The sequence below is a fragment of the Cupressus sempervirens genome, chromosome 2, assembly GCF_028749045.1.
Source record: "Cupressus sempervirens isolate cs-2001-9-10 chromosome 2, ASM2874904v1, whole genome shotgun sequence".
NCBI classification, from domain to species: domain Eukaryota; kingdom Viridiplantae; phylum Streptophyta; class Pinopsida; order Cupressales; family Cupressaceae; genus Cupressus; species Cupressus sempervirens.
The window spans coordinates 725,685,869-725,707,211 of NC_143119.1; the positions used below are offsets into that span (position 1 = coordinate 725,685,869).

At 35.3% G+C, this 21,343-nt stretch overlaps 1 protein-coding gene across 1 annotated transcript in view; it reads right to left on the reverse strand.

Moving 5' to 3' along the window:
* Nucleotides 1-5,450: 5,450 nt before the first annotated feature.
* PKL (chromatin remodeling factor CHD3 (PICKLE)) overlaps nucleotides 5,451-21,343 on the reverse strand; it is a 132,262-nt gene continuing 116,369 nt past the window's right edge. The window contains exons 29-31 of the mRNA XM_089815178.1: nucleotides 6,712-6,844; nucleotides 6,491-6,564; nucleotides 5,451-6,333 (exon numbers count right to left, since the gene is read on the reverse strand). Of these exons, the coding sequence (XP_089671304.1) occupies nucleotides 5,866-6,333; nucleotides 6,491-6,564; nucleotides 6,712-6,844 (675 nt within the window). The 3' untranslated portion in view covers nucleotides 5,451-5,865. The remainder of the gene's footprint in view (nucleotides 6,334-6,490; nucleotides 6,565-6,711; nucleotides 6,845-21,343) is intronic.

Below are 21,343 nucleotides of genomic sequence, written 5' to 3' on the forward strand. Positions count from 1 at the left end.
TTCTCTTTTTTGGGAAGATTCATGGGGAGGGTATCCTGCTCTATCTACTTCAATTTCTCTCAACATCATTACCACCCTTAAGGATTTATGGGGTCATACCTTAAGCAACTGCATTAGATTCCCATCGGAGGATCCCAATTTAAGATGGGCATGAAGATCCTTAGATGATACTCCTCTTTCTTCTGTTGAGAAACCTAAATTAATTAATGTTCTTAGTTCCCTCCAGATTTTTCCCAAAGTTAGGAATGACTCTCTTGTTTGGGTTGGGGCTAAATACAGGAAATACAATGTTGAAGATGGCTACAAAATTATTGTTCAACTATAGCAATGGATTGACTCAAATCTTCCCTACGTCTATGTTGGGACAAACAATGTCTACCAAAGGTAGTCATGTTCCTTTGCATTGTAGTCCAAAAGAGAATTTTGATAACTAAATGGTTCTAAAAAATTGGTCTTGAAGGTCCCTCTCGATGTGCTCTTTGTAAAGAACGAGAAGAAATTGTGGACCATATCTTTTTGTAATGTCCCTTTGCCCAGAACTATTGGAATTGGTTGTCAAGAAAATTGTAGTTTTCTCTAGGGATGAATAATAATATATTATGTCATCTTAAAGCATGGCCCTCTGAAGGTAATAAGAATAAAAAATAAATATGATATAATTTGGACCATAGCCCTTACAAACCTGATTTTAGAATTATGGAAGGAAAGAAACCACAACATTTTAGTTCCCCTTGCAATACAATTGAAGGTTCCATTGTGGAAAACACAAATAATAGAATTAGGCATAGAACACACTTTGAAGGTTCATTCTCAGCTTGCAATTCAAGCATGAAAAAAGAATGGTATCATTTAATTATTCCCTTGTGTGTAGGAAAAGGTGGCTCAAAAGCTCTTAAAGATCGACAAAATTGTGTTTGGTTTAAGCCTCCCTTAGAATGACACAAATTAAATTTTGATGTGGCTTTAAAGGGAAACCTAGGTCAGGTCAGGATTGACTATATTATTCATGATTGGGATGGTAACATATGTGGCCAGTTAGCCAAACCTATAGGTATCGCGTCTAATAATATAGTTGAATTAGAGGGATTTGGTTGAAGGTCATTTAATGTGTAAGATGTTTGGTATCTCTAAAATTAAAATTGAAGGTCTACCGAATCATTATAAATGCCCTAAGAAAATACCCACCACCAATTAGAATCTTAAATTAAGGTTAGCAATGATTCTAGGTCTTTTCAATTACTTTTTTGTAGTTAAATTGTTGCATATCTATCGAGAAGGGGACTGAGATGCGAACCATTTGGCAAATGTGGGTGCTAGTGGCACCTATGTCACCTCTTCCTCCCTTTCTATTTCTTTATCAAATTAGTTTTCCAAGGACTATTAGTGGTCCCCATCTTGGTTTGCTTGATAGGCTAATATTTTCCTACTATTGATAGCTTGAATTGTTTGTTTTATCATGTACAATAAAGTGGTGTATGTTTGGCAAATCCATCCTTTAATGAATTCCCTTCTCCCATTTTCTAGCTATCATTCTTTGATAAATCCTCTTCCTTTTTGGAGTAGCCTTCTTATGATTTCAAGGAGCATGTACCCTACTTGATCATTATTACTTCTTTGGCCTCACATGGATTATGGGTATTTTTAGGGGTTATTAACAACTCCTTATTTCATTCTCATCTCACTCTCTGCTTCCATCATGGACACTCCCATTCAAATGAAAGTTGGTAAGACAGAAATGTAGTTTTGGGGTGACATTGTTGAGCAACACTTGAAGCTTATGATTTATGCCTTGCATAGTTTGGTCATCAAAGTGGTTATGAAAAATTGTTGCTTTTGATTTCTCTATGTTGATGGATAGACCTAAGACTAACAAATAGATTATTGTGGTTTTCATCTAGTCTATCTTCTATGTGGACAAAGATAAAAGAGTCAATTTGGACCTTCGTAGAGGTTTCTTTAAAAGACACCTGTTAGTGGAATTGGACCTTATTCTCGACAACATTGATGAGAATATATGTATCCCTAAACACAACAACTTTGGTAATAGGGATAGGATGGTAGACATCCATCCCATTCTCATTATTGATAGTCTCTCTTCTTTTCTCAAGAGGTGCCCCTCCCTTAAAAGAAACTAGAAGTTCCTTCTTAGCATCATGCATGTCCTTCCCCTTGGAATAGAAGGGCCCGGAATGGTTTTTGAAAGCTAATAAGATAGATGACAACTATAAAGAATCCAAACCTAGTTTGAGTTCAAAGGATGATTATTTTAGATTAGTATAATGCAACTATACCATACAATATATATGATCTATAGATTGGTTTACTTGACTATATATCTGGTTGGTTTCAGCATGTTAATTTTTTGGACATCAGACTCGTTTTCAAGACTTTCTATGACTTGTTATAACTCGTTTGTTGTTACTATATATGTGTGTGTGTGTGTGTGTGCACGCGCGCGTGCATATATGTATATGTACATATACATATGTATGTGTGTGTGTGTATGTATGTATATATACATGTATACATACATACATACACACACACACACACACACACACACACACACACACACACACACACACACACACACACACACACACACACGTATATCTATATATACATATACATATACATATATGTATATACATACATACATACTTGCTTGCTTACATATACATATATACATATCAGTGGAGCCAACGTTTGGTCACTATCTCCTCCCTCCATACTTAGCCCCTTATTACATAGTTAGTGGAGCATGATAATTTTCTCCCAGTCTTCAATGATTATTGGATTAAGGCTTTTTGGGTGTGCTATGATCTTCGGACTGACGCTTTTTTTTTCTCCTTTATGATTGGACTATGATATGTTTTGTTCGTCTATGCTTTGATGTCATCTTTGGTTGAGAGGAACCCTTTTTCTCCTCGATCTAGAGATTTTCTTTAATTTCCTCCTTGGGAGGGTAGGATTCTTTTGTGGTTGCAACTTCTCCTCGATGGCATCAAGTGTTGGTTATCAACTTTCAACTGATAATGGTAAGTTGAGATTTGGTTCCTTATCGACAGGATCTGTCGTTTGTTTGATTCATGATCTGAGATATTATTTAGTTTTAGGTATTCCTATCATTCTCGAGTTATGTGATTATTTTATTCTTGTTTTGTAAAGAAGGGTATGCCATTCCAAGTCCTATTATGAGGCATTAGGGACATATCTTGATTATCTTTCTCCTTGATTTAAGGATGGATATGCCGATCCAAGTCCTCCTAATGAGGCATTTGTACTAATGAGGCATATTGTTATGCCTATTATTTCCAATTTGCATGGAAGGGTATGCACTCCCAAGTCTTCTCTCCCTATTGAGGTATCACATTGCTAAGGAGGTATACTCTCTTTGTTTTCCTTTGAAGACATTGTAACCTTTGTCCCAAACTGCACCAAGAGTTTTCTTCTTCTTTCCTTTTCCCCTAGTTCTCACATTTTAACAGGGATAAAATGTAAACTTTTAATATTAATATTAATTATTAATAAAATGGTGGCTTAGTTGCTTATTGCTTATTGACAATAATAAAAATGTTATAATGTAAAATTTATAATTATAATACATTATATACTTGAACATTACAATAATCAACATATTCGTATATACAAAATATAAATTTATTATTAAAGGACCTCACTATCTTCATCTCAACTTAAATAAATCATCATATATAATATAATAAACTTCTCATCAAATCATTATATCTATCTAACCATACAAAACATAAATTTGTTTAACTAAATATACAAACATAATGAAACTAAGTGAAAAACAATTTTTAATCCATTAGAAAATTATTATTAAAAATAATAATACAAATCACTTCCCTAATAGAGGTACACCTCTAGACATTACATTTCATATCATAAATCCTTAAGTATCTATTAATGATATTAAATGCTATATTTATTTAATTTTAAAAAATAGACAATAATTCTAGGACTTCAATTGAAGTTTTTCATCATGATATAATTAATCAAAATTTATTTTAAAAATGTGTTAGGAGAATAATAATTTATGAATGATTGATAAATGTAGTTACCATTACAAATAGCTACAAGCTAATTTATTGACACTAACTAATCATTATTCATATGGATATTTGTAATTGATAATTGAACATTGGGTAGCAACACGTAAGATTAAGAGCGGGCAAGGACATGTGAAATGAAATGAAAAGTTTTAATGACGTTCACGAGACCAAATGATCTAAGGGACCACACTAAGGATCAATCACTCCGGTTGCTATAGTTTCTCCAGTGTGCACCTTTTTTTTGTGGATTTGCATTAAGAAGATAGCCACCTTGTGAATTCTCGTCTTATCAAAATATTTTTTAGTGTTGATAAGGAGGTTTTTTTCCACACCTAGTCAAATTGTGACATTGCTATCAAAATCTAACTGTGTAGTTTTTGAGTCAAACTCAATGACTCATGATTCATGAGTAGTGTTCACAAAAGTTCATCTCTCATGACAATAAACCGTTTATTTTCATGAGAGATGGACTTTTGTGAACAGTACTCATGAATCACGAGTCAATGAGTTTGACTCAAAAGCTACGTTTATTGTCATAAGAGATGGACTTGTGTAAACACTACTCATGAATCATGAGTCAATGAGTTTGACTAAAAAACAAAAACTACACAGTTAGATCCTAATAGCAATATACAAGTTCCTTAATGTTTTTCACACTTAATATATCTTTATTATACTGCGAATATCTTGATACAATCTTTGATAAAGTACATAGAATGACTGACTAAAGTATTTTTAATGACATCCATTATATTAGATAGTTAAAAGGCTTATAATGAATGTATATATTCAACCAAACCGAATAGTACAATGGGCATTACGAATTGGTCAAAACAGTAAGTCTTGCAGATGATGTTCGACCTAGAGGACGTTAAAACTTATCGTTAACTTTCTTTGTTTTTATAGTTATTATTTCATTTAATTATGATTTGCAACTTCAATTGGATTAGGATATTCAATTAGAGTCAGATGGCTAGGTAAAGATGCTGCAAAGTTGATAAACGAATAGACCTCTGAGAATTCATTGCGTCAGAGAGGATGAATAATTATATCGTCTATTAACAGGTCCCACAGACCAAATAAGTTCAGGAAACATTTATAGCTCGTCATGGAATTAATAATCTCAAGGCTACTAGGGAAACTAAAAAAATACGAAAACAAAACTACATACACAGATTTCTAGCATGACATCAGACAAGGTCATCCCTTCAAACTGTCATTTGAATGCTTTTATAATGTTTCTTACTTTGTGGATTCAATGGTGTACATTTCTTTTATCATTTTCTGTGCATAAATTTTTGTATCATTCTCTATATGATCCATCATCAGAATGTTGAAGGGAAAAAATGTAGGCTATTTTGATTAACAAATAAATATCTAATATGAAATTTATTAAGGAAATAAATTCTCCTGAAACAATAATTTTCAATAATTTTCATTCCATGCTCAGATGAGCGCATAATAAGTTGAAATGGATTGGCAACACCTTTATATTCGCCAGGCAAATGCCATAATATTCAGAATGCTTAACGAACTAGATTTAAATCACTGGTTAGAAGCATGATAATTTATGCGATACCTTGTACAGGAAGAAAAAATGGATAATTAAGAATCAATTGACGAAGTCTCTGATAAAGTTCTGTTGCAAACCCAAGCTCAAAATTTGTGATAAAATGACTCAAAAAGTTTGTTAAGGACTAAAAAGAAGCGCATGGACGGTGTTGAAGCTAGCCGGCTAGATTCACTTTTCTAATATACATGAATGAATGCTAACAAGTGCTCCCAGTGCTCAGTCATCAAGGACAATGACTCCCGTATCTTGATTTTCTGCTTTTGGAGATAGTAGAGAGCCTTTATCTTTCTTCTCTTGTCCAGTTTGAATGTCATGACTGAGAATGGGCACGGCTGATGGCATCGGAGAGTTCGTCTGGGCGTGCACATCTCCAGATTTCATCGGGGATCCCTTCACTTGTGTAAAATGTTGCTGGCTATCAGAATTGACCTCGATCCCAGGACCAGGATCATGCTCAGGATCATCTGATCGAGCATCAGCATCATCACCGTTTTCAGAAGGTGGTGACAATTGGTTCATACCGGGAACATCTGTAGTTATCTGTTGGCCTCTGAGAATCTTTCGAACCTCTTGACAGAAGTTGTCAAGAGGACGAAGGTTTCTTCTCAAACGAAGTCCCGCTGACTTGTTCCCAGTATATGTTTGAATTGATTCTTGCTCATTGTCATTAATCACCTTACACATCTGCACTTGAAGATAAGATTTAGAAAAAAAACTGCAAAATAGAGAATAATAATAATATATATACATAATGTTAAGAGCTGAATTTCAATTAGCCATCTAGTTATAATTAGGTAAAGCAATATCAAGCATTAGATTATAAAGTAATTGGCCAACGGACCTCACTGTAAAGTCGAGCTATTTCCAACCGATTTGGCTCATTGTCTGATGCAAATCTCGACACCTCTTCTGGACCTAAATGTTAAAAGTTAGTTTTAGGCATAAATACAAATGGACTGCTAAAAGTTTCCCCTCCTGAATAAAACCCTAATACTACTACTACGAAGATTAAACATCAAATTAATTAATTAATCGGTGAAAAGAATCTTGATTAAGACTAACCTATTGGCAACAGGACAGGTGAATCGGAACTAGCCATCTCTGTCTGTTGTTGATTCACAGGGCTTGGAACATCCGCTAGTGGAGGCTCTTGCTCTGGTTCTTCATTTTCAGTCTCAGATTCCTTTTGTGATGCCTGTAATAGCAAACAAGACAATTTTGTAATCTAATAAGCATTTCAAACCCAACTATCTATGGTGTACAACCGCAAACTATGCTTGTCAAAGAAATGAAGAACTAACAGTCTACAAATGAATATTTTGAAAGTCCAGAAATAACAAAAAACTACTAACAAAACTTGGAATTAAATGTCTCAAAGACAAACAATATATTACATATAGAAAGATACGAGTATAATCAATTAACACTCTTGAATCACAATAAGCAATGTATCATGAGAAACATAATCATTTGAAGAATAAATATGACAAGGGAACTGCTTATGAAGTTATAAGCACAATATAAAACAACTCTGCTACGTGTGTAGTTGCACTATCCTACATTGATAAGAATTGTCCGCTCAATGAAAAACCTTTATTAATCCTTGCAAATGATTTTGGGGTCCAAACCCCCACGTTTTTGTGTTCACATTCTCCTCTGTGGAATTAACACCGCTTAGAGATACTGGTATTGTCATATAACCAACGTACATAAGTGAAAGGTCTTCATGGGCAATCGGCACCAAAGGAAACTTCTTTCCCCACTGAAATTATCAATGTAGGGGAAAAAAACCCCAAAAATTAAAAGATAGATAAGGTCGAGCATACGGTAACAAACACTTAATGTCTGAAGCAAGCATACCACAAAGCAATCAAAAAATTATATTCATCGTCTATACTTGAGAGAAGATTAAATTGAAATGTCTCCACAATCCTAACCTTCATGGTAATAACCAATATGTATGTATAGCCTAATTTTTATGAGTGCTAGACAACTGTAACTACAAGTCAAACTACAGCTCCAAATTCCTGGAACAATATATACTACCTGAAATCTATTCAAGTTATTTTACAAATTGACTCCCACCATACATATTCCTTTGTAACGGACTATACAACCTAAAATCACCTGCTCTTGTGGTCAGTAATTTACTCTAGAAGAAGGCTAAGGTTAAGTCCTTGGGAAATGTTTAGGCATCCTACTTTTGATGTTTGCTCACAAGTTTATTTACTATAATGGCACATGGTATTCATTTCAAAATAGCACTTCTCATTATGTGCAGCACTAAAATTGTGAATAGTCCTTCAAGGATGACAACTGAGAAAAGAGGTGGTTTGTGAGTCATATCCCTGTACCAAAAGTTTTGCCTATCTGAGAAATGGTTTTGATCCACTGTTTCATGGTTGACCACTTAACATATTCTCTGTGTGGAAAACCAACAATGCTTGTGGTTCTGGTGTCATGTCTTATAGGTGCTGTCTGGCTTATGGTTGTTAACTTGTTTTATCTTGTGATGTCAATAAACAAAAACTGTCAGTGTAAACAGAGTCGTTATATAACTAGCAAGCTAATTAAATTTCTACAATGACCTTTTCCAAGTCAGCTTAGTTTACTGAGGCTAATTTATGTTTTTGTCTCATTTCTTAGCATTGAGATGTGACATCATCATGAATACTTGCCACTTGCTTTACATGTATTGCACATTTGGAGTGGTTATTAGTCATTGTCTGCTACCTCCCCACCTCATCATCCTTGGTTATATAAACAGTGATTCCATGCATGCATTACACAATCTTCATTCTGTATATGATAGGCATACGAATGTGCTTCATTACTCACTTGTGGAAGGTTATCAACTGCAATTTCAGATCTTGGCTAATCCCAACATGGTATCAAAGTCAGGCTAGCACATCCCTCCCTATATCACACATAACCCTATCATCAGAACAATCATGGAGCCAAACGAACATTGCCATTGCCATTTGCTTCACATGTATCACACATCTGGAGGGGTTAAATGTCATTGTCATTTACCCTCTCACCTCAACAACCTCAGCTATATAAACAAAGATTCTATGTACGCTTTGCACAATCTTCATTCTGTATATGAATAGGAATACTAATGTGCTCCATTACTCACTTGCGGAAGGTTACCAGTTCACACTTTCAGATCTTCGCTACTTCTGACATGGTTCAAACTTTCAAAGTCATGCTAGCACGTTCCTTCCTATATCATGACTCCCACACAATCATGCATCCAAAGGAACATTGCTACTGCATCCAGAAGGCTCGATAACAAAAAAAAATACCTTCAGCCTTCTGCTTTGACAATTTTGGTAGTTTTGAATTTTTTAAAGATTTTTGCCCTTGTATGGAAAAGTCGGTAAAACTTTGGGGAAAAAAAAAATAGCAGAGGGTCAATCTGCCATTTGCCATCAACCCACTTTGGCTCAACATGTGTCAAGAATTATGGCCCATTTTTTGATATTTTGGCCTACCAGTCTTTCTTCTTTTGGCCTACCAGCCTATCTGCAGGAGCAGCCATTCTACAGGCATTTTTGGCTATTTTGGCCCATTTGCAAGAAATTTGTGGCCTTTATCGGCCTATTTGCAGGTTTTTCTCTCCCTTTGGAGATTTTGTAGAGGATCTCATACCTATAAGAGTTTCTTCCTTTGTTTCCTCGGAATTGAATATTTTTGGTCTTTTTATAGCGACTGACGTCCACAATAATCTGGCACTGTGTGAGGCTGTCTCCAGCAAGTGGCCACTCATTGGATTTTATTGGACAACCATTGAGGTTTTAAAATTGGCATGGCCTACTTTCTGTTGAGATTTTCAAACCAGAATATAAGAATGTAATAATCAGAAATACAATAACAGATGACACAATTATTATCCTAGGAAAACCCTCCTACTCTAAGGGGAAAACCCAGTCAGACCATAGAGGTTTTAAAATTGGCACAGCCTACTTTCTGTTGAGATTTTCAAACCAGAATATAAGAATATAATAATCAGAAATACAATAACAGATGACACAATTATTATCCTAGGAAAACCCTCCTACTCAAGGGGAAAACCCAGTCACACCCAAAAATTAGATCTAGTATAATGATCTCAACTTTTCTCAGATGAACCAAAACAACTCTGAGATTGTTAGCACATAACAATCAATAGTAGGGGTCTGACAACAGTTCAAGCCTAGCTTGCTTAGAATTTACAAAATGCACAGAATCTTATAAATCTCACAACTTACAGAATATAAGAAATTCACGCATCAAGAATGATCTTCTACGATTGTACAACAGTCTGTTCAAAAAGCACAATACAAAAATAAGCAGAGATTATAATGTCTAAAATAGACACCGTAACCATCATGACACTGATGTAGTGATGCCCTTTTTTTAATATCAACTCAATAACAGTTGCCAAATGTTTAATATTAATGTCCCTCGAGCTTTATTTAATGAACACAAAACTCCACAAAAGCACATATCTAAACCACCACCCAGAAAGACAACTATTGATAGTCAAAGAGTCAACACTTGGTAGTTACAATTCCATGATGTTTCGATTCCACCAAATGTCACAAGAGTTGCACAATCATTATGAATTGGCTAGAATTAATCTTCCTCCGTAAATGACATGAACGGTAAGACAGTGAATGGCATGAACTTTTGAAAACTTCCAATGCCACAAATGTGACAATCACCAAGAGACATGACATATGGGCTGGATGATACATCCTCGTGTCTCTAATAACACCAACAAAGAGTCATGCAGAATAATAAACTTACATAGTATAACCTTTGGAAGCGTGAAAAATATCTCTTGCAGCTACAAACATTATCACTCCCTCTTAGTGAAGGAGATATTTCCAGTTTCTCATGTCATGGATTCTCTCAACATAACAAACACAAGAAGCTGCCAAAACAAACATCAGTAGCAAAAAAATCTCATCATAGGTTTTCTCGACATAATATTGTCATCTCAATATGACAATCTCAGAGGGCAAATAAACAAAAGTGCTACATCATGGAATTTCTTCCATGACATCCACCATGCCTACTCTCAGAGAGTGGAACGAGGACTTTCATCCCAGACTTTTCCTAGAGAAGAATGCATCTCCACTATGCCTACTCACAGAGGATGGATCCACCATACCTACTTGCAAAGGGTGGAACAAGGGATTTCACCTAACCTCTGTCGCAAAAGATAACTCATTAACAAAGGGTTTCACCTCGAACTTCTCTCGCAGAGAACTCATTAACAAGGGATTTCACCTCAAATTTCTCTCGTAGAAAAGAGCTCAATCGCCTCGAACTTTTGCAAACAGCACTTCCTATGTTCATGACTTCGCATGTAATCTCTGATCATCTTATTGCTTCATGATCCATACTGGTAGCATTTTAGAGAAATTAGTAATAGAATCAAATAGACTAATGCTAGAAGCATACACAATTCACTACTCCCAATGTTATTGCATGAATTAAATATATAAAATACTTATCTCTTCATAGTTCAGTCATCCTCACAATATGCCAATAGATCTTTCACCATCACACAGTTATAGTGTAGGCAAAGAATGCAAATTCAAACCCCAGTACAGAAGATTGCACGAGAAGCTTCAATAGCTGAGATTGAAACACCCATTGCAAATCATCAATCAACATATTCAACACCCATTAGACTTCAAGATTCTTCTAGAATCCAACTGTCCTATTATGGTTCAGATGGTTTCCTTAAACCCGCTTTGATACCATGTTGAGTTTTTGAACCAGAATATAGAAATGTAATAATCAGAAATACAATAACAAATGACACAATTATTATCCTACGAAAATAAAAACCCAGCCACACCCCAAAAATAGATCCTTTACTGAAATATCAAAACTCGGACAATGATCTCAAGCTATCTCAGATAAATTAAAACAACTCTGAGATTGTTAGCACATAACAATTAATAGTCGGGGCCTGACAATAGTGCAAGCACAACTTGCTTAGCATTTACAAAATGCACAGAACCTTATAAATTTCACAAATTACAAAATATAAGAAATTCACACATTAAGAATGATCTTCTACAATCATACCTCACAGTCTGTTCAAAAATATTAGTATGCCAATAAACAGAATTTTAATGTCTAAAACAGACACAGTAATCATCATGACACCATGATGTCCTTTTTTAAATATCAACTCAATAACTCTCAAAAATCTAATATCAATGTCCCTCTAGCTTTACTCAAACAACATGACACTCCACAAAATCACATTTCTAAGTCACTGCCCAAAAAGACAACTGTCAGTAGTTGAAGAGTCACCGCTCGGTAGTTACAATTCCATGATGTTTCGAATCCACCAAAGGTCACAAGAGTTGCAAGAACATTATGAGTTGGTGACACTTAATCTTTTCCTTCGTAAATGACATAAATGGTAACTATAATGAATGGCATGAACTGTAGAAACCTTCTGATGCCACAAATCTGACAATCACAAAAAGAGTGACATATGGGCTATAGATGGAATACACCAACATGTCTCTAATAACACTGACAGAGAGTAACATAGAATACTAAACACACACAATATAACCTTCACAGATGTGAAATATTTCCTTGAATGACCCTTATTCGTGTTTTCTCTTTCCACACAACTGGCTACTTAATCTAGACCAATCATGGATCCTTGTCCAATGCTCGCATAAACTTTAGTTACCCGGGTTCGTTGTTTTGGCCCAAGAACCCTGCTTGGGTTTGAACTAGTTCGAAATACTTGTCCGGTTCGACCTAGGTTCGATCATGGTTCGATTTTCCCTGGGCTGGTTCAAACCTACAGTCCAGAATTCGAACCCGAGCGAATTTTGGCTGCCCAAATTGAATTTGGGCGAATTTTATATTTTTTGAGTTCCGGTTCCCCAAAATAGTGAATGTAAGTAGGTTATTTTGGCTTTTAACATCATTTGTGGTGTGCAAATAGGTGATTTTGTGAGCAAAAGAAGTTTGTGCAAGGTGGAGTTTACATCATATGATTTTATGATACTCTATGCTTCTAGGTTTCATATATATATATATATATATATATATATATATATATATATATATATATATATATATAATTTTTTATATTTTTTACACATTTTTGTATGAATGAACCCGAAACCCTTCCCAAAATTTTGCCATACCGACAAACCGGTTCTTCAAACCCGTATTTTGAACCAAACTCGAACCGGTAACTAAGGTGTAAACTAATTCATTCATATGTCGGAGTTATCTTTCCCCTTTGCTCGTGGCATGTTCCTTCTTAATAGTCCGAGTAATGTATGGATTTGGCTTCGATAAGGTTTCGTATGGTATCAAGGATTTTCACGGCCTTGGGGATTGTTTCTTCGACCACATTGACCTATCTTTGTCCTCGGGGATGTTCTTTTGCTTAATTGTAAGGTCACTGAATTCTCCTTTGGGGCAAGACCTATATTTTATAATAATCCACCTAACAAGCCGACTTGTGGTCTTGTTGGCTATATATTTTGAGATCTAGAGTTAGGATAGATACAATGAAGTTAAATAGAAGAAAAAAATTGAGATTTGGCTCTGTAAGCACGAGCTTCTAAGCTCGCAAATTATATTTAGGATATTTATGGCTGCAACCAGGTAGGCCTTATGCCTAGCATGTTAATGGAAGTTTGTCTCATCATATCTGCATTGAATTCTATATAGCTTCTTGTCGTTTCTCCTATACATTGGCTTCCGTGTGTAACTCTTAGCGAGGGTAGCTTGGGATTGTCACTTGAACATCCTACCCTTGCGTCACGTGGTATCAAAGTGAAACTTTCTTTCCTTGCCAAGTTTGAGATCCTAGAGAACTTTGTTGTGGACCGGTTGTAGGGTGGCAGACTGAGTTTTTGGCCTACAACTTGCAAAAGGTTACGATTTTTGCAGGAACTATAGTCAAAAAGGTTTGATGTAGAGGAAATGCAAATAATGATATTATGGACATGTTCAGACAAATTGCAGCTAGACTTGAAGTTGTTGAAACATCTTAGAGAAGAGTACATCTTGATGATGTTAGTGATGAAGCAGTTGCATCGAATCTTGAACCCAAGGTTGAACAAGATGAAGAAAGACTCTTGAGAGCTTTGAGTAGAGAAAATTCCAGGCATTATTTTGAACTTTCTTGTTAAAGTGGGAAGTTGGATATTGATGCCTTGTTGAATTGGATCTCTGAGATTGAAAAGTGGTGCACGAGCACCTAGTCAAAAGCCTCTCATTTTGGTTTCTAGTTGGATTTTTGGCATGTATTGACTCTAGCCAAGTCAGAAGTGTGAGTTTGGACCTTTGAAGGTCATCTTTTTGTTTGGAGTTTGTTCCGAGCTGAAGTTTGCATTTTTAGGAGTTGCTGGTGTGCTTGTGTTAGGGGTTGTGGGTCTAGGACCACTAGAGCATGAGGAAGGTATGGTTTTTAACCCATCTTGTCCTCCGTGATATTTTTACACCCTCTTGCATGGGTTGGAGCTCCTAACATGTCATTTGGGAGACGATGTCAATTGTGCAAAAGTTGTCACAAAGGCAAAAATCATGCAAATTGATGTCCTGGATGCTAAATCATGCCTAGACATCATTGATAGATCAAAATGGACAGGTTTGGAAGTTCCCAAGTGAAGGAAAGCAAAGTTGCTCAAAGATGCAAAAAATTGTCAAAGTTGAGCAATTTTTGAAAAGTTGCTTGACAACTTTTTGACAAGAAAGTTGCAAAACGCAAGGAAGACGTTGATGGTTATTCCAACTGCCTGCAACCTCTTGGGGAACTTCTAAAAACCATGAAACGACCCATTCCAAGGGTTGGGAGTTGTAATCAACAATTTTGTGCAATTGGATTCAAGAATTACAGTCCAATTTTTAACAGTTTTAGAGGTTCTTGGTGGTTGTATAGAATGATGGATTGAAATATTGGTTCTACTATTGGATCCTTGTTATACATGTTATTATAGTACTTTTCCATTTAGTCTGCAAGTTTGTAAGTATTCATTTAACTAGGCTTAGAAATTCAGTTGTAAAATCCCTGTGTGTTGGTGCAGTTTTGACTATCTGTGCAAGAATGGCTCCCCCATGAGTTCTTCATGGTTCTAGGGGACATGGGAGAAGAATCAATGTACATAATGTACACAGGTTTTGGGGCCCTGGAAAGCTGGCTAAGCTATTCAAAGGTGATGCCCTAGGCAAGTCTTTGATACTTGGTTAGGCGATCACAATATTGACAGAGAGTTTTGGGGTTTGAAAGTGAAAGATGCTTCAAACCAAGAGTTGCAGAAGGAGGGGTGAGTAATGTCATCATATGCCAAAGGGGAAGGTTTCATGACAAATTTTGTTGAGAGAATGATCAGACCCTAGTCAAACCTGTCATGCTCATAGTGAAACCCTTAAATATAGGCATAAAAATTGCTTTTAGGTGTACAGATGGCCTGGAGACTTGAGACCCACAAAATCCTTGAGGTTTTCCAAAAGGGTACTTGAATCTGAAGTTTGTGTTCTAGCTTGTTCAAAGGAAATTGGAGTTAAGACCCAAAAACCCAAGTAGGAGGCCTAACTCAATTAGGCATAATTGGTGCAATTTGGGTAGTTTTGCAAGAATCAGTAGGAAGCCCTATTGGTTTTGAGTCCAACAAGTTGGGTGAAGTCCAACAACTCCTAAGGGAACCCCCCACTCCTCCTAGTGGCAGGAATGATGAAGAAAGATAAAAAATGGCAAATGGTAGAATGGTTTGAATAGGCATTGATGAGTTCAAGAATCAATCCCATTGCTGTATCTAGGTAGGAAGTAGTTAGGGGATAGGGAAGAGCTCCCCTAGGGATTAGGGTATCAAGGGGAACCCTAATAGGCTAAGAGAAAGCCTAAGCAAGTCCCTGAGGCAAAAGACCTAAAGACTAAGCAAGTTAGCTACCTTGTCTTACATCAAAAAGGTTTTTGATTATGAAAGTATTCCTGAAGATAGAAAGGTGAAGATAGCAGCTACAAAGTTGAGAGGTCATGCTTCTCTTAGGTGGGAACACTTGCAGAATGATAGACAAAGAAGAGGAAAGAAAAAGATCAAGACTTGGGTAAAGATGGTTGGTAAGTTGAAAAAGAAATTCCATCCTATTGATTATCAAGTTAATTTGTTGAGAAGAATGTAGAATTTAAGACAAAAAGATATCACTATGAAAGACTACATTGAGGAATTGTATAAGTTGGATATTAGATCTAGACATGTCAATGATGTAGTTGAAAAGTTTGCTAGATATTTAAATGGTTTGAGGACTTCTATACAAGATGAAATTAGCTTTCTAAAGATGGAAAGTACAGAAGAAGCATACTTGTATGCCATGAGAGCTGAAGAGATATTGACAAAGAAACATGAACATAGATAGAGAGCAAGAGGTGGAAGATTTCAAATGTGTAGAGGTAGATCTTATGGAGAGAGTAGCAGATCTGACAATACACATCGTGAGAGGTAAATCTGAATGGAAGGAAGATAATGCTAACAAAAGAAGGGTTAACTACACATCATGACAAAGGTAAATCCGAATGGAAAGATGATAATGCTAACAAAAGAACAGATAACTACACTAGAGGTAATTCTTCTGCTTACCCTAGGAATAACAGTAATGGTAAGAGAGAAGATAGATCTTAGTTTAAAGGAACATGTTTTAAATGTGGAAAAGAAGGACAAAACATTTAAATGTACATTTTCTAGAAAGAAGACAGGAAGTAGTAGCGGAAATGCTTTGATTCAAGAGGAAGCTATTGATCCTCTGAATGAACTTGAAAATGGAGACAGTGGTAGTTCTAATAATTTGGCATCTAAAGAATCGTATCTAAGTTGAAATTGCAAAGATTGAAACACCCTAACCCTTATCACATTGCTTGGATCAAGGATGAAAATAAATTATTGATAAGTGAACAATGCCTTCTAAAATTCAAGATGGGAACTACTTTGATGAAGTTTTGTGTGATATTATGCCTTTGGATTGTTGTCGTATTCTTTTGGGAAGACCTTGGTAGTATGATACGAATCAGTATACTATTTGGGCTAATGGGAAGAAACAAGTATTGTTGCCTTTGATTGATAAACCTAAAGAGAACCATTGTACTACAATTCGAATTTTCTTGGTTGAAGGAAATCAATTTGCTAATGAAATGAAGAGACGGAATGTTGCTTGCTTTGATTCCTAGAAAGACTGAGAAACAAGATGAACTTGAGCATTCACCTGAGATTAGATCTTTGTTGACTAAATTTCAAGATACTATTTCCAATAATGTACTTGATGGTTTAACTCCTATGAAAAGTTTATGTCATTGTATTGATTTGATACTTGGAGCTAGTTTTCCTAATACAAGTGCATGAATTGCTTGAGAATGTTAATTTTGTAACTTGTAATCCTACTAATCTGATAACAAATCGGTCTAATCTATTCTTACATGATATAGATTGATCAAATGTCTTTGCTTTATCCTCTTAATGACATCGGTGTCTATCCTTAAATGCTGGTTTAGATTTAAACTAGACTCCTTTGTGTTAGTATTAATTAAACTTGTTGTTTTATGGAAAAGCTCACCGACTTCTAGAGATAAGTTAAAGAATGTTTTTGGAAGGGACATGTCCCTTGTAAGGACATGTCCCTAGGTCTCTCTATTTATAATGGGTATGGTTGAAGTCTAAGAGCACACAAGAACACAAATAGTCTGCTCCTTGGTCAATACTGCCCACATACGACTTGCACAACAAAAGACAGTTTTCATAATTATATTTCTAATTTAATTCAAGACAATAATTTGAAGTTATTCACAGCAAGCTACAAGGAGAGGAAGAAGGCGAAATCTAGTCTCTAATTCAGTCATAGAATTTGCAGAAACTTTACATGGTATCAGAGCTCTGGTAGTTGAACCTAGGCTTTGCAAAATTCAGTAATCAGACTTTATATATATCTAGCATCTATCTCCTATCTTCAATGGCATACACAATCAGACCTGAGGACAGGTTTGATGGGAAATCAAAGAACACTTTGATGCTTGGAAATTAAGAATCATGATGATTCTTGAAAAAAAATGATGTTGAACAATTTGTTGATAGAGCATCCAAACAACCTAGTATTGAGCCTCATAAAACTATATGGAGTAAAGGAAATAGAAAAGCCATTCAGATCATATTAGATGGAGTAAAGAATGATATTGTACCTATGCTAACAAAACATCAGACAACATTTGACATGATGAAGGCATTACTAAATGCATATGTGGTCAACAATGCAACTAGAGTTCTCGTACTAAAAAGGCAACTAAATCACATACAAATAAAGAAAGGAGAATCAATGAATTCTTATTTCCTAAGGGTTGCTGGAATAATAAAGAAAGAAGATTAGGGCATCTGAATTTCAAAACCTTATCATCTATGGAGAAAATGGTTACTGGTCTACCTAAACTAAATAAAGACCACTCAAGCATATGCAAAGGGTGTGCACTAGGTAAGAACACCAAAAGTCCATTTCATGATAGCACTAGAAAAACAAATAATGTTTTGAAATTAATTCATTTAGATTTATGTGGACCTCTGTTTGTTCCTTCTCTTCGAGGATTCTGGTACTACATTTTGTTCATAGATGAGTTCTCTAGGAAAACATAGATTTACTTCTTAAAGTGCAAAGAATCAGAAGAAATCCTAAAGAGATTTAAAAATTCAAAACATTAACTGAAAATTTATCAGGACATAAAATTAAAACTTTTAGAACTGATAATGGAGGAGAATACACCTCAGATTTGTTAAAAAGTTTTGTAAAGAAACAGGAATTAAGAGGAAGTACACCGTTCCTTATAATCCAAAACAAAACAGGGTAGCAAAAAGAAAGAATAGAACAATTATGGAAGCTGCTAGAGCTATGATATTTGATCAAAATCTAGAATATTATCTTTGGGTAGAAGCCTCTTGTACTCTTGTCTATATTCAAAACAAAAGCCCTCACTCTTACCTTAGAGATAAAACTTCTGAAGAAGTCTTTACTAAGGTTAAACTCAATATAAGTCATCTTAGGATTTTTGGGTGCCTTGTGTATATCCATATTCCAAAAGAAAAGAGAACTAAGTTAGAACCCTCCGGGAGGAAAGGTATTTTTGTAGGGTATAGTGAAACTTCCAAAGCATATAGGATTTTCATACCTGAACAGAAAAAAATTGCACTTAGTAAGGATGTAATTTTTGAAGATCTAGCATTCAAAAGAGCCCTAAGTTCTGAAGAACCTTCTCTTTTACCTAGTTCTGAAAGAAACCCCGAGTCTGAGTCTCAGAGGAAGAACACAGAAGAAATTGAAGATGAAATTCTAAATCTAAATCTTGGAGAAACTCCAAATTCAAAGAAAAGACCACTTTGGGCCATTCAAATAGTCGAGAAAGTGCAAGACTTTGCTGCACCTTCCGGAACAATCAGAGAAAGCAAAAGACCTAAAAGATTTTCTAGTTATACAGCAAAGATGAATGATTTGTCCAAAACAGAACCAACCAATCCTTCAGATGCTATTAAACATACAGCTTGGAAAGAAGCTATAACAAAAGAATACCAATCTATTATGAAGAATGATGTTTGGGAAATTGTTCCAAGACCTAAAGGAAAATTTGTTGTTTCTTCCAAGTGGATATTTAAAATAAAGCATGTTGTTGATGGTAGCATTCAGAAGTATAAAGCTAGATTTGTAGCGAGAGGATTCTCTTATAAAGAAGGGATTGATTATGAAGAAACCTTTGCTCCTATTACTAGGCATATCTTTGTAAGAGTAGTCCTAGCAACTGCAGCATCGACGGGACGGAAAGTACATTAGATGGATGTAAATACAACATTCCTAAATGGAAAGATTATAGAAGAGTATATTTGGAGCAATCTGAAGGAGTTGAAACTCATGATCCTAATGTTTTTGTTTGCAGGCTCAAGAAAGCTCTCTATGGGCTTAAACAAGCTCCAAGGGCTTGGTATGAAAGAATTGATAAGTATCTCACCGACTTAGGATTTTCCAAGAATGAAGCCGATCCAAATTTATATTATAAAAGAGATAAAAATGATATGGTAATTCTAATACTATATGTTGATGATTAACAAATAACAGGTGATGATCATCTTATAGATCAATGCAAGAAAGATCTAATTAGAGAATTTGAGATGAAAGACTTGGGACTCCTTCATTACTTCCTAGGACTGGAAGTACAGCAAAATTCTGACAGTATCATACATCAGATATTTTGAAGAGATTTGGAATGTGGAATTGCAAGTCTATGTCTTCTCCTATGGAAACTAATCTACATAAACTTAAAGAAGCAGCAACAGAATCACCTTCCATAGAGTCCACTCTCTATAGACAAATGATTGGGTCCCTTATGTACTTAGTAAATACAAGACCTGATATTTGCTATGTTGTTATGCCTTAAGCCAGTTTATGTGTGAGCCAAAGGAGATTCACCTAGTTGCAGTTAAACACATTATGAGATACTTACAAGGCATTCTTAATTTTCGGCTCAAATATGAGAAAGTTGATTTAGATTTGCATGGATTCACCGACTCAGATTGGGGTGGAAGTGTTGAAGACAGAAAAAGTACTTCAAGATGTTTCAGTTTAGGATCGGCAATGATATCTTGGATATGCAGAAAGCAATCTTCAATAGCTCAAAGCTCCATAGAAGCCAAATACATTGCAGCAAAAATGGCCTCTCGAGTAGTAGTTTGGCTAAGGAAGTTACTTGTGGGATTATTTGGGCAAGCTATGAATCCTATGATTATTCATTGTGATAATTAGAGTTCTATCAAGCTTTCGGTGAATCTAGTTTTTCATGACAGGTCCAAGCATATTGAAATTCCTTACCTTTATGTAAGAGATATGGTAGATAGGAATATTGTAAAATTAGAATACATTTGCACTGCAGATCAGACAACAAACATACTCACCAAACCTCTATCTAGAGTGAAGATAGACCACTTCAAGAAAATACTTGGTATGGTTGATTTGTAATCCATTTGTATTCTTTAAATTATGAATAAAATAATTTTATTGTCAAGCTATTGAAAGTTATGGGCTCCACCATTTGTATTCATTATTTAAGAGGTGACGATCTCTGAGATAATGAACACTTGTATAAAAGATATTATGAGAGATGACGATCTCTTAGATAATGTGCTAAACAATAGAGTTCTACTATAAGATCTAGATGAGTTCAAGAGCATATTGTGATGTAGGCATTGCCATGTCTATAAGTCACAATCTGGATAAAGGAAGAATTTTATTATTCTCCGAGGTTTATCCTGTGTTCTGGTAGATCTTAACTCAAGATCATGTTGTTTTATAGGAATACCAGTATCTATGAGTCACAACTTGGATAAATAAAGAACTTAAATTATTCTTCAAATTTATCCTATATATTGCTATCACTAGTAGCAGTGATTTGTCATATCACAGGTTTAGTAATATGACATTGTATCATGTGTTCTATGATACCACATGCTAAGAAGATTCAGATAGATATAGAGTATCAATTATTGCTTGTTCATCTTTATTGATGTTGCTAGATATGATATCTCTCAATATGATTATCAAGTTAAGAGGGGGTGTTAATTCTGTAATTTGTAATCCTACTGATCTGATAACAGATCGGTCTGCTCTGTTCTTACATGATATAGATTGATCA